The following is a 14,269-nucleotide window of genomic DNA, read 5'->3' as shown; positions in this document are numbered from 1 at the left end:
ATTAATCTAATTTACGATACGTTATAGGTAAGCCGCCTAGTATAATCTAAAGGCGTAAATTATCTTATAATTTTATAATTATAGAAGTAATACCAATAATCTCCGGTAAGGGAATAAGGAGCTCGGATTCGAGTAATCGCTACTTAGCTTTAAATTTATCGTAAGATTAACGGGGACTCTGCTATAAGTCCTTATAGAATATACGTTAAACCGCCCGTAAAACTTAAGTATTATTATCTAGTATCTAATCGCGGAGCTAAGCTAAAAATTCGTCTTAAGATAGCCTACCGTTAAGCTATTATCGGTCGACTTCTAAGTTATAATCCTATCATAAGGAGGGTATAAGGCACTATATAGTAAAAATAATACGGTTAGTGTTATCGTTAAGAGTAGGGTTAATAATACGAATCTATTATATCTGCGTAATAAAAGATTTATATTAAGCCTATAAAGTAGCGGAAAAATAGGCATTTAGTATATTAAGTTTCGAAAAAGCAGGGTTCTCCGAAATAGTCGGCTATAGGGTAGCGGCTATCTAGACAGGACTAAGTTAATAATTTTAAATAGGTTAGTAAGGCTGTAGAACCTGACTAGATACTATAGGCGTTTTAGGCGGGAGTATAGCTGAATTACTAGGAGTTAGGGGTAGGGAATATAAATATATAGTCGCCTAACTTAAATTATTAGTATTATCCGCTTACTATTAAATAGCGGTTATATTATCGGTATATTATTACTAAATATTTTTTAATTAATCGTATAGCTATCGTTAACGCTAGCGCTTTTATTTATAAGCCTGCTATTCTTATTTCTCTTATTTAAGCTGTATATTCTCTTTAGCTAATAGATCTTCTAGCTCCCTAAGGCTAGGTAACTACAGTTTAACTGGTAATTAGGGTCGGGAATATAAAATTAAAGGTAAACGATTCTCTTAATCTTATTAACCTTCCGTATATAGCTACTTTAGGTTAATACCTATTATAGTCTTATACGATAATAAGCTAGTCTATGGTTAATCTATATCTATATCTATAGCACCGGATATATAAGGTGGAATCAGGGTATTCTCCGAGATTATAGGGCTAGGAGGAAAATTTAATTAAAACTCAGGTTAAAGACTAATAACGCTGCTTATACTGCTAACTATCTATAGCCGAGTAGTGCTATTAATAGTAGAGTTATAGTTAGTTAGCTATTCGGCCGCTAACGATAAAGATACTCAATTAGGCTAAGGATCGCTAATATAAATACGAATACTATCGTCGGACTAAGCCTCTAGTGGCCGATCGTTATTCGACTATTAGGTCCTAGATATACCGAATCCTGCCTAATAGTCGCTATCCGCTTTTAGAGCGATTATCTTATTAAGAAGGAGATTCAGGTCTACCCCGAAGGGATAAGGACTAAAGAGTGATAGGGAGTAATAGATATGGATCGTAGTCTTATATAAGGGGAGGCTAACTATAGGTTAACTTGTGGTTAATAGGAAGAGTATCTTAAAGGTAGGTAGTAGTGTAGAGGAGAGATAATCGCTGACCCCTTCCTTCCGGAATAATCCAGCTCTCCGTCTTATATAATAGATATCCACTTATCAGTCAGCCGGTAGTCCACTGCTATATCCTGGTACCTCCTAAGTCTTCCTTATATCCTACACCTAATATATACGGACCACGACGTGGTCCTTAGAGGATCTATGCGTAACTAAGGGCTTTAGATCTCGGGGACCTTAGGTATTAGGATATAATAAGGGAGGATACTGGAAAAGATCGGATAGAATCTAAATGATATAGTACCTATAATAGAGTCTTCACCACCCAAATTAAGGGCATAAGAGACTCACATAGATATAACTTAATATAATACACACACACGAGATTTCTGCTCTACTAAGTTAATTATATAAGTGCCATTTTAACGTGCGACACGGGGACCTTATGTATTAGGATATAATAGGCGCGGATACCGGAAAAGACCGGATAGGATCTAAATAATATAGTACCTACAATAGAGTCTTTACCACCTAAATTAAGGGCATAAGAGACTCCCATAGATATAACTTAATATACTACACACACACACGAGATTTCTGCTCTATTTAAGTTAATCATACAAGTGCTATTTTGACATGCGATACCAGCAACGTGCACCACCAAAAGATCAAATCAGAGTGAACTTCGTGTGGGGGGTTGATACCGTATTTTGTCTTTCCTTTTCTTTTCTTTTCCCCGACAGGGGCCTCAATCTCGACGGTCATCGATCTTGTCAGTCATGGCTTAGGTAATGCATGCATGGATGGCATGGCACGTGGCACACCTCAAACAACGTGGGGACGCGACCGCACGACGACTGTGTGAATTCGAAGCAGGAGAAGCAGAGAAAGCGAAGAGAAGGAGACGACGAGGGAAAAGTGCAGCGTGCTACTCCGTATTACATCGTGACCATGCGAAGTAAGCATCCGTGCTTAGTACCTAGCTCCGACTCAAACGACGCTGACACTTCGTATCCGGATCCGGTGGTCCAAAGGTTCTTACGACGTAGAGTCACTAGAGTTAGCGTAATTAATGACTGTTCACCGTACGCCCCGTAATTATTGAGACGATAAGAGCAAATTGATCCTTTCGCCAAGCAGTGTGAGCAACGCCGGAGGGTTTCCTCCTTTCATCTGGCCACTTCAACGTTTTCCCTCTCTTAAATCGGAGGTCAAACCGCCATTTGTTCCGCAAAAATATCGCATCATATTCATCAAAGTTGAACGATGCCTTTCTTACTAGGATCACGTATGTAGGAAGCACAAACCGCCTACGGATCGAATCTAATTATGGAGCATCGTACTCCGTAGTGTCGTAGTGTAGTGCTCCTGGCGCGTTGTGGGCTAGCTATTCGGGTGGCTTAGACTCCTTAGAGCGATCTGACCGAGAGCGTCGTGTTTATCGGACGTGAAATGGCGTCCTGGGCCGATTCTCACTTCTCATTGGCCGTTTCATCATCTCGGCCGGAAAATTCACTGCCCCACGTCAGTGTCGCAATGCCTCATTGGCTGCGGGCCCGCCGTTGACCCACTGAGCTACAGGAGGCTCGTACCACTAAAACCGACAGGTTTGTGGTGTCAATGATTTCATACCTGCATCAACAGGACGGTGGACCACAGCTCCTCTCATCCCTGCAACAAATGCATCATCATTCCATCCCAACATCCCACGCACGCCTGCCTCGGAGCCTTCGCCTTATTGCCAGCCCTGAAGAATGGATCCTCAGATAGGAAGGGAGGGGTGAGATTTCCCCAGGTCTCTCCGCCGATTCAACCCTTCAACCTTTCCACTTTCGTGTGTTCAATTGACCCTCTTCGGTTGTGGGTGTCTCTCCTTTGCTTTTGTCCTCTCTTTTGCGGAACACCTTAAGGTAAAGCAAACATTCTTGCTGCACTACTCTCGCCTTTCTACCACATTCTCCCGGGTGCTGGGTTGCTACATCTCGGGATAGCCTCGCTCCATCTCACCAGTCTCGCCAGGTCATCAACCACCCAGATGGCCTGACCTTCTTCTCTGACCTATATCGGCCTGAAGGGTTCGACCATAGCCCAGCGTCCTAGGACGAACCCTCAAGGGAGCATTGTCACTGTTTCCACGCTCCGACTTCCCCACCGCAAAGCCTCAGCGCCCGTGGATATGGAATCCGTTGTCACCTTCCGACCCGCGCTGCCGCCGTTGCAGACGAACGTCCACCGAAGAGATGGTAGCCTTGGAAGCCCGCTCGAACTCGACCTCCCAACGAGCCCGACTGCCACCAGGAAGCGTGCGAGCTTCATTAGCAAGAAAATAAGAAGCTTCAGTATATCCTCTCGCTCGTCTTTCGATCTCTCGGACAATGGCGATTCACGCTCTGGCGCCAATACACCGCCACCGCGTCGAGTGCTTCAGAAGACCCCTACGATGAATAGTTCGTCCATCTTTCGCCGAATCAGCCGCCGGGCGTCGAAAGACTCCATGGCGAGCTCACAGACTTCGGACGAGTCTGTGAAATTCGCCTCCATGACAGTGCTCAAACACGGGCCCCTCAAGATCGATGCTAGACTTCGCAAAGCCCGTGCTGACTACCTCGTTCTTACCGATGCCTGCCTCCTCGTCTTTTCCACCGTCGATGCCGCGAGATCAATCTTTCCCACCATTGGTGGCGCCCCCCCAAACCGATTGAGTAGGTCCTCCACTGTTTCTTCGTTGAACCACGAGGCCGGACCGTCCGAGAAAAGGGTAGAGATTCCCCTCGGCCGAATTATCGAAATATCCAACGACGAAGGGTTGAGTCCGCATTTTGCACTAGATGTATGGTGGTCTGAAGCTCCCCCGACTGTCGCATGGGCCCACGTGAAGCTTCTCTTCGGATTGCCGCAAGAGAGGGACCTGTGGATGTCAGATATTCGCCGTGCCGTCAGGGAACTCCTGGGAACGTCCTCCGTGCCCGTAGGCCTCATTGCCCCCAATGTCGAGTCCCGGATCCGCCAAATCGTCGCAGAAGAAGAGCCGGGTTATTATGGTGGCCCTCTCGGCATATTCCCGGTCGTACAGACTCTACCTTCGCGTGCAAATACTGAGAGCTATGATTTCGGAAAGAAGTGGAGGGACGCCCCGTCGTATTATCTGCTGCTCGGGATCAATATGTGCTATCTAGTGTGTGTACCCAAGACTTCGGTGCACAAACTCCCCGAAGACCTTGACATGACCTACGTGGCGTTCGGTCTCACTTCTCTCATCCGTTTCAGGGCGACCCTGATTTCCCATGACGACCGATTCGCTCTTGGATTTCGGTGAGACATGGCGCTCCCCTAATTCCAGGCGGTTCGCCTTGACCCAGAATACCCCTTACTAACGGATATATCTTCTAGCATGCCCGGCGAGTCCGAAAAGCGTCTTGAACTGGCCAGCCGATGGTACAGAGAGATTGTCGCGACTTTCATGAAGGCAGATCGTATTGTTAAACCAGCGTGGCCTCAGCATCTTCAACACGACATCTTCAAGGTCCAAGGTCTCACTCCCCAGCTGTATCTTCCTTTGGGGGAAGACTTTGGCGGGTTCCGGAGGACGCTCGAAGCCTACTGCGCGACGTACGGCTGCGAATCTCCCGAGTGGACGGTGAGCTGGAAATGCCAAAAGCAGGAATACAACCCCGAGTTTCGACTCGTCCGTCCCAGAGTGGCCGGTGGCTATACTCGGTTTCAACTGCTTGCCGTCTTCAAAGCCCTTCGTTACAATGATTACTTCCAGTCGTTGTCATTCAGGGGCGTCGATTTTAGGCCGCTCTGTGGCTGGTTCGATTCACCCCGTTTCTCCGACTCCGTGGCAGACGTATCCCGTAACGGTGTGTGCCCTGTCCTCGTCCGCTCTTTCGTGGGGAAACCTCTGGAGAAGCATTGTTTGATTTTCTTTTGACATGCTAATACGACGCAGGATTGGTCATTGACAGCGTCCATCGGGACATCCTGAAGGCCGCACCAATATTATCCCGGGAGATTCACGCAATGGCTTTTTCCTCGGGCTCTATCAGGAAGATTGATCTGACAGATGTCTTGTCTTCCTGGTGCGATCCATCGAACGTCCGATCCGGTGTCAGCATCGAACAAGAAATAGCGAGGCCGCTTTTCCTGCTCTTGAAAACACGAAACACCCCCCTCGATACGTTGCTCCTCGGTGGCAATCCTCTGACTACTGCTGAGGTGGACGACCTAGGTACGGTCCCGCGCGGCCCCCGAGACGCCCTGCTACAGTGACTGACCAGTTGTGTGTAGTATCAGCACTGGCCATTCCTGGCACAATCAGCCATCTGGATATTTCCCGATGCCGCCTCGACGAGAGTAGCCTGGAGGATATTTGGGACGCACTTCAACACCAGGGACTGAGCATGGAAGTCCTCAACACGTCTCACAATTCTGGCAGTATCGACTACTCGGTTGTTCGAGACAGTCTCGTGCACTTCACTAGTCTGCGGAGTCTCAAAATCGCAGGCAACTGTCTGGGCCGGTATACTGACTTTCTATTCTACGACGAAACGACAACGAAGTGGTCCCTCGAGGAGTTGGACCTTTCAGACGTCAGAGTAAGTTCCTCTCCTGGGAGAGACCGGATGTAGGTCAATGGTCGCTGACATCCGGGCAGCTGAGTGAAGAGACCATCAGAGTGCTGGCCACCTACCTGTCCTCGCCGGCGTCCCAGAATTTGAAGAGCCTGCACCTCAACAACTGCGGTATAAACGGTTCGGATGTGGCGATGCTCTTCCGCAGCATGGGACAGAACCGTGAGTTGGTCTGCTATGTAAGCGGCAACCCTATGGAAACCGGTGGTAATGATTTGGCGAGCGCCGTTGCCTGCAACTTTGGGCCAAAAGCATTGTTCATGGACATGATCGAATACCGGGACGAGGTCGACTTCATCAAGATGATCAGGGCTCTGGCCGTTAACAAGACCATATCCCTGTTGAGTCTCGTGGGCACAGCAACCCCTGGTCAGGTCAGCGAGGAAGCCTGTGCAGCGGTGTCAGATCTCTTCGCCACCAACACCGCCCTCCGGTGCTTGGATTTCTCCGGGTATTCGGCCAAGCTGGACGAGGGCCAGCTGGGACTCGGCTTCTCACGTGCCCTGGCAGGACTAGCCCAGAACAGATCGCTCCGACATTTGCGAATCCGCAACCAGAAACTTAACATGAACGTCGGAGACTTGGCCTCGGCCATTTCTACGAACGCGACCCTTCGGACACTCGACGTCCATGACAACGGGTTCAACTTGTCGAACTTGACGCACATGACGAGGAGCCTGGAACGGAATACGTCTATCCACGAGTTCCTACCTTTCTCTCAGCACGAGCTCGACCGCGCCATCCGAACCAGCATGGAAAGCGTCGAAGTAGCCACCGTTAAGCCGGGGCTGCGACGTCGACTGTCGTCTAAGCATGCGGCGAGACCCGCGGGCCTTGGCAACGATGAGAGGATGATGCTTCTGCAGGAGCTGCGCGGAGCGTGGACGGCCAAGCTGGACCAGATCGAGAGAATCCTGGAGAGGAACAGAGTCGCGGCAGCAGCAGCTAAGAAGGCCCTGCCGCGGTCGTCCCTAGGAACTGGGCACGGTTACGGTTACGGTTACGGTTACGGTTACGGTTCTCATGGCATTATCGACGACCTACCGACCTTGTTTGGCGGGCTTGCTACTGTCGACCGCGGCAAGAAGCAGGCCCAGACTACGGAGGCTGCGGCCGATAGCCGGAAGGAGACTGAAGAGGGTGAAGAGATGACCAGGCCATGGACGCCTCCGCCCCCGGCGGAATCAGTTGGTACGGCCCAGGGCGACAGCATTGGAACGGCACCACATCACGTATCGGGCGATAAAGTATTGGACAGCCCTGTGATCGACGTAACGGATCTTTTCTCGAGCCTTTACACTCCGCCAGAATGGGCCGTCTCTGACGAGTCTCCCTGAAGTACGAATGGTCTCGGCTTACGAACAGGGGCCATGTCGTCCGATGGTCACCAAATACCCCCGTAGTGGGATGAGGGGGCGAAGTGCACACTGGCTTAAAGGTGTGTCAACCCAGAGGAACAATTTTGCTGTGAACAAGCAAGGGGAATAGGGGAACGGCGACTGTTCAAGTCAGGCATGTAACTTTGTAAGAGGATAAAAGTTTTGTGGCATATATGCTTGGAGTTGGTAGAGGCTATTGTTCGGGGTCGCACAGCGTAGCACACGATACCCTTTTATCAAATATGAAGTGTTGGTTGGTTTGAACGATGCTTTTCTGTGAAGAAGTTGGTTCTATCGCAGCCGTTGGATGAATGATGTAGGTTGTATGGATACTGCGTACAATGTACGAATGTGGAGGTTTCTATGCTTTAGTAATCGAAGCACAAAACTGCACAATGACGAATTGCAAACGTAAATACCTTAGTGTAGATCTTCCGTACGTGTACGTACAGTGTAAAAGTAGTCCGTACCCATACGAGGAGCAGTCCACTAAATCTTACGGTACGGTAGCTCAGGGGTACCTCCGTAGGCTTGGGGGCTCACAGTATCCAGATACTGTGTCCAGGCTCCAGTAATTATTACTCCAACCAGCCAACCAGCTACAGAGTTCGCAATCCAATCTCCTCCACTCTCTCCCAGACATCAGCAGGAACCTACCTGGACAGATATCCGAGTGCGAAGCTTCGTCACCCACAAGGCTTCGCAGTCATTGCTGCTCCAGCAACATCTTATCCCCCTCCATTCTTTAATCCAATATTGTGGGTGGAATAATTCTCCTCTACCTTCGATAACCCCTCTTTACTCTCTCTCCTGGCGATTCGTTTGCTGTTTCGTTTCCCTGGCGTGACATCAAAGCGTCATCACCTCCCCGGTGGTCTTGTCTCACAGCGCGACCTCAGAAGCCAACTTCGGCCCGCCGCCCGCCGCCCGCCATGTACTCGAACTCGAACGCCTTCTTGGGCGGCAACAACAATCAACGGCCAGGCCTACCTCAATATGGCGGCTCTTTCAATACCACGGGACAAGGACAGCCGGGACAGCTGCAACCTGGCCCCTTCGCTCAACCTCCGTTGCAACAACAGTTCACCGGATATCCGGGCCAGGCGTCCCAGCAGCAACCTCAATTCACGGGCTTCCCTGGCCAGGCGCAACCGCAACAGAGCTTCCAGACCGGCGTTCCTCCAATGCCCGCGGTCCCCTCCCAGTTTCAGCAGCAGTTTGCGCAACAGCAGCAACAACAACAGCAACAGCAGCAGCAGCCGCAGTCGTCCCCGCAACCTACCGTTGGTGCTTTTGCTCCTCCGCAGCCGTCTCAGCCGTCTCAGCCGGTGAAGCCGCAGCCTACGGGATTCCAACAGATGGCCGCCTCATTTCAGACTGGACAGAGTGCGCCTCAATCCCGGCCGGCGCCGAAGAGAAAGGCGAACAAGATCCCCAATGTCCGGCTATCCTTTATCAACGCCCAGGACCAGGCCAAGTTTGAGACTTTGTTCAAGTCTGCCGTGGGGGATGACTCCACTACTATGTCTGGAGAGAAAGCTAGAGACCTATTGTTGAGGTCCCGTTTAGATGGCGACTCTCTCTCTCACATTTGGTGAGCCCCGTTTCTTTCTTTCTTTCTTCCCTTCTCCTCCTTTTCTTTTGGTCGAGTCACATGCACATGGTCTTCTTTACCCCCGGTTGCTAACTTCCATCTTCTCACCAGGACTTTGTCTGATACCACTCGGTCCGGTCAGCTTCACTTCCCCGAGTTCGCTCTCGCCATGTACCTTTGCAACTTGAAGCTTACGGGCAAGGGCCTGCCGTCGAGCCTGCCGGAACATATCCAGAACGAAGTGTCAAGCATGGTCGACATCATCAACTTCAGCATCACGGACGAGGCAGGGGCAACTCCGGCGAGCAATGCGCCTGACCTCACTGGACGGCAGAGCGCTGCGTCTCCTCCTGTCATCCACCAACCCCAGCCGCAGCCGTCCAACTCCCAAATCCTGCAGGCGCAGATGACTGGTTTCCCTGGCCAGCAGCAACAGGGAGGATTTCTTGGACCCAACCAGTCCCTGCAACCGCAACAGACTGGATTTCCCACGATGCAGAACCCCCAGCCCACGGGATACGCCGGTCCGCGACCCCCCATGCCCCCGATGCCGACGGGCATGGGACAAGCTACTATGACTGTGCCTCTGAATGCCCAGCCGACCGGCCGACCTGGTCAATGGGGCCTCGTGAATGCCCCGGCATCCGGTCTCCCTAACATTGACGCGCTCCACGCAAGAATGATGCCGCAGCAGGGCCGCGAACAGCATACTTACACGACTGCTGGTCTCCAGGGCAATGCGGTTATTCCTTGGGCCATCACAAAGGAGGAGAAGAAGAGATACGACGACTTGTTCAGGGCCTGGGATGGCCTCGGCAAGGGCTTCATCGCCGGTAGCCAGGCAATTGAGATCTTCGGACAAAGTGGACTTGATAAAACCGATCTCGAGCGCGTTTGGACGCTTTCTGATAGCGGCAATAAGGGTCGTCTCGACCTCGACGAGTTCGCCGTGGCCATGCATTTGATCTATCGCAAGCTCAATGGCTACCCCATTCCGAACACCTTGCCCCCCGAGCTCGTGCCGCCGTCGACTAAGAACCTGAACGCCTCCATCGGCACCATCAAGTCTATGCTCAGCCACGAGTCGGACATGCGCAGCAGGTCGGGCGCCGCCCTCCTGCCCCAGAAGACGGGCGTGAGCTACATGAAGAGCCGATCGTTGAGGGACAATAATCTTGCCGGCACTGGTCGCAAGGATGCAACCGTATTCAAGAACAATGACGACGAGGTTGGCTACAAGTCCAGCGCCCGGCGACGCCTCGGGAACAGCTCTCCACGTCCCGACTCCCCAGCCTCGGTGGCGTCGTCCACCGATGATCTCAGCATTGAGCAGCTCAAGAAGAAAATCCGGGAAAAACAGGTCCTTTTGGATGCCATGGATTTCAATGATGAGAAGGCCATCGAGGAGGAGGACATGCTCGACCGCCGTGACCGACGAGAAGCTGAGGACCTTTACCGTCGCATCCGACGCATCCAAGAGGACATTGACGCGCATCCGGATGCTTCTCTTGCCACGGGCGACTCTGACGCCGAGCGACGTGCACTCAAACGTCAGTTGCAGAAGCTGACGGACAGGATCCCCCAGCTGGCTTCCCAAGTCCGACAGACGGAAAAGGCCATGCACGATGCACGCTTGGAGCTTTTCCGACTGAGAGACGCCAAGGCCAACCCGGGCAGTGCGCCTGCCATCGTCGGCACCGGACCTGGAGGCGCCGTTACCGAGTCTGACAGGATCAAGGCCAGAGCCAAGGCGATGATGCAGCAGCGCACGGCAGCCCTCACCGGGAGGAAGATCGAAACGCCCTTCGACGACGAGGCCGCGTCGAGGCGGCTCGAGGAAGAAGCCATCAAGGTCAGGACAGAGAAGGAGACCAACGAGCGCATGGTCCGTGACGTGGAGGACTCGGTGCGCGACTTCGCGCGCGGTATTGAAGACAGCCTCAAGGAGGGTGCGGCCGACTCGACCAACGAGCACGAGAAGCGGCGCTGGGAGGACGGCCTGGGCGTCGAGGACGAGGTCCGAGACTTCATTTTCGACCTTCAGAGGTCGAGCCGCGCCTCCCGCTTGCGGGCGCAGGATAGACGCAACCCGCGGACGGCGTCACCGGCCGTCGAGGCGTCGCCTAGCGCACCAACGCCTGATCGGATCGCCAGTCCTGCGGCGGCGGCGGCGGCGGCGGCGACGCCTTCCTCCCGAACGGCGACTCCTACGGGCGGTTCTTATTCGTCGTTCAAGACACCCGAGGAGCGCGCCGCTTTTATCAAGCAGCAAGCCGAGCAGCGCATGGCGGAACGGCTGGCGGCTCTGGGTATCAAGGCCCCTTCCAAGTCGGGGGAGACCGTGGCCCAGAGGATGGAGCGCGAGAGGGCGGAGCGGGCAGCGAAGCTCCGCCAGGCCGAGGAGGAAGATGCTCGTAGGGAAGCTGAGCGTCAGGCTCGGTTGGCTGAGGAACAAGGCATCCCGCCTCCCGCCACCGAAACGGCCGAGCCCGCCGCTGCTTCTAAGAAACCTCCCCCTCCGCCGTCAAGGAAGGGAGGGAGGAATGAGGCGGCCGAAAGGGAGGCGGCAGAGCGGGAGGCGGCTGAACGCGAAGTTGCGCAGAGGGCGCAGGAGGAAGCGGCTGCTGCCAAGAGAGCCGAGGAAGAGCGCTTGGCCAGGGAGCGTGAAGAGCAACAGCGTGCTACGCAGGAGTTAGAGTACGTATCACAGGTATCTGAGTGCTGCTGTTTTGAAATGTCTGCTAACAATTACGACAGGGCCCAAGCCAGAGACCAAGAGGATGATCTCTCGAGGGAGAGGAACGCAGCTGCGGCCCGTCTCAAGGCGCTCGAGGACCAGGTCCGGCAGGGCAAACTCAAGAAGGAGGAAGAGAAGCGCCGGAAGAAGGCGGCCATGGCCGAAGCACGCGAGAAGGAGGCTAAGCTTGCTGCTCAACGGGCCGAAATCGAGGCGGCGAGGCAGCGCGAGCTGGAGCTCCAACGCCAGCTCGAGGCTCTCGAGGACGAGGACAGCTCGTCCGATGACGACGATGGCCCTCAACGGCTCACACCGCAGGCGTCGACGCCCACGCAGGCGGGTAGCCAGATCGGCAGCCAGGAGCTGGAGAGGAAGCCAGCGTCCCCCCCTCCGGCGCCCGCCTTCCCGGCTCCCCCGACCGTTGTGACCAGCCCTCCGTCGGATACCGAAAGCAAGAACCCCTATTTCCGGATGCTTTCGCAGTCATCCGAGCCCAACGGTACCAGCGCACCAGCACCGGCACCTGCATCTGAACCAGCGGCTCCTCCCTCTCCCCCTCCCCCGCCTCCTCAGCCCGAGGCGTCTACGAACCCATTCCATCGCATGACACACGAGGCCAAGACTACGTCAGCATCAGCGCCAGCCCCTGCGCCTGTCCCTGTCATCACTGGGCCGGTATCACGTCGACGACCTGAAGAAGACGACTGGGGTTCCGAGAAGGAGGACGAGGACGAAGACTCCGATGACGACAGACCGGGCGGCAATAGCGCTGCGGCGCTGGCATCCATCCTCTTCGGAACCATGGCACCACCTCGGCCTCTGTCGGCGATGGGCGACAAGTCTGGGTCGACGCCCGCCAGCCCGGCCAACGCGCAGTCGCCCACGTCGCCTCCTCCACCGCCACCCGGGCCGCCGCCCCCACCAGGCCCGACATCAGCCCCCCCTCCACCCCCTCCCATGCCTCCGACGGCTGCCCCTGGGGTCCCTCCCCCGCCGCCGCCGGGCCCTCCTCCTATGCCGGGCGCAGGGGCTTTCCCCCCACCGCCTCCACCACCTGGAGGTGACGCACCGCCTGCCCCTCGACCCTCGGGCGGACCACCTACGGGGTTCCTGGGCGAGATCCAGCTGGGCAAGGCGCTGAAGAAGACGCAGACGAAGGATAAGAGCAGGCCGGCCACGGCAGGACGTGTTTTGTAAAGGAGCCCGGTTGTCTGGTTTCTCTTCTCTGCGACAAAGCTACGTAAGGATGAGGGAAGGCCGAAATTAGGTCACCGAGTCTGTTAGTGTTATGTTTGTATGTTTCTATTTGGTAGTTGTTTTCGTTTCTTTTTTTTTTTCTTTTTCATTTTGGTAAAAGCATTCTTCAGTTTTCATTGTTAAGCTTGCCGTTTCTCTCTTCCCAGCGGTGCTGTGCTTATATCGCCGTCTGCTATAGAAGAGTGAGATTTGCTACACGGACCCTTGTATATCAAGGGGGGGATGGCCGGGCCTTTCCCGAACTAGGCGCGTCCAAGCGAACCATGTTTGGTGAGTTGTTCACGGCCCAAACTTTGGCCCAAACGGCCCACCGCCGCCGCCGCCGCCGCCTTGGGTCTGGGACGTTTCGTTTCGTTTCGTTTGTATTGTGTCTTTACGTGGCCATGGAACGAACAAGCTACATCTACCGTAGAGAGGTCGGTTCCGCGTTCGTCGGCTCTTCTCCATGTAAGCTATTAAGTCTTAAGGTCTTGCACGGAGATTTGTGTCCAATGCGAAGGACCGAGAGTCCTCCCGTTCGATGGACGCATGCTGACGGCCCGTCCTTGATGCGGTGTGCACTTTCTGCCAAATCTGCCTGCCGCCGTATCACGACGAGAAAGGACACACAGGGTCAGCTTGGGGTCTGGCGTAGTAGGGGAGCGAACATTGTCTCGGGTCTGCGGGAAGACACCCCCCAAAAAAAACCGACGTTTCATTCGTGGCGAATGGCGAAAGTGATTGATTGCCGAAAGCGGTGGGAAGAGAAAAGGTGCGGTACGGAAAGAGGTTCAGCTGGCCATTTTCACGGAGCCGGTCTCATAATGGGCTACGCTAGATGCGTTGTTCATGGGCTGGCTGGATGGCTGGCTGATGGTAAACTAGTGTAATTATTAGTTCATTATGCGTGAGCGAAGAAGCAGGGATTGTTTGTCTCTGGGAAGGGAGCGGGAAACGATACGACGACGCGACGCGATGATAACGGCGGGCTTCGAAGAAGGGGGGAGGGGGAGGGGGAGGGTCGCATGGACCAATGGATGGTGATGGCTTGATAGGTGATAATTTATCCGTACAATACGTGCATCGTGCGGTGAATCGTGACTTTTGAGAGCTTTGGTGAAAGAGGCCGATTAGATGCAGTCGGAGATCCTCGGCGGCGTTACCGGTAACTCTGTAATGGGCTAGTTGCTGAGAACAGAA

The 14,269-nt window shown here is 53.7% G+C and overlaps 2 protein-coding genes across 2 annotated transcripts; both read left to right on the top strand.

Moving 5' to 3' along the window:
* Positions 1-3,665: 3,665 nt before the first annotated feature.
* Positions 3,666-7,460, top strand: SODALDRAFT_277414 (RNI-like protein; the record flags this gene model as incomplete). The annotated part of the gene is made up of 5 exons (XM_028608062.1): positions 3,666-4,801; positions 4,880-5,352; positions 5,442-5,720; positions 5,780-6,087; positions 6,147-7,460. 5 exons carry the CDS (start codon positions 3,666-3,668, stop codon positions 7,458-7,460), a joined length of 3,510 nt encoding a protein of 1,169 aa, XP_028466324.1.
* Positions 7,461-8,434: 974 nt separating this feature from the next.
* Positions 8,435-13,030, top strand: SODALDRAFT_323983 (hypothetical protein; the record flags this gene model as incomplete). Its single annotated transcript, XM_028609846.1, has 3 exons — positions 8,435-9,096; positions 9,208-11,793; positions 11,854-13,030. The coding sequence occupies 3 exons, from the start codon at positions 8,435-8,437 to the stop codon at positions 13,028-13,030; spliced, it is 4,425 nt and encodes a 1,474-aa protein (XP_028466323.1).
* Positions 13,031-14,269: the final 1,239 nt, after the last annotated feature.

The sequence above is a fragment of the Sodiomyces alkalinus genome (assembly GCF_003711515.1).
Source record: "Sodiomyces alkalinus F11 unplaced genomic scaffold SODALscaffold_5, whole genome shotgun sequence".
NCBI classification, from domain to species: domain Eukaryota; kingdom Fungi; phylum Ascomycota; class Sordariomycetes; order Glomerellales; family Plectosphaerellaceae; genus Sodiomyces; species Sodiomyces alkalinus.
The sequence above is the reverse complement of the archived record's forward strand: the minus strand, read 5'-3'. Positions and strand labels throughout refer to the sequence as shown.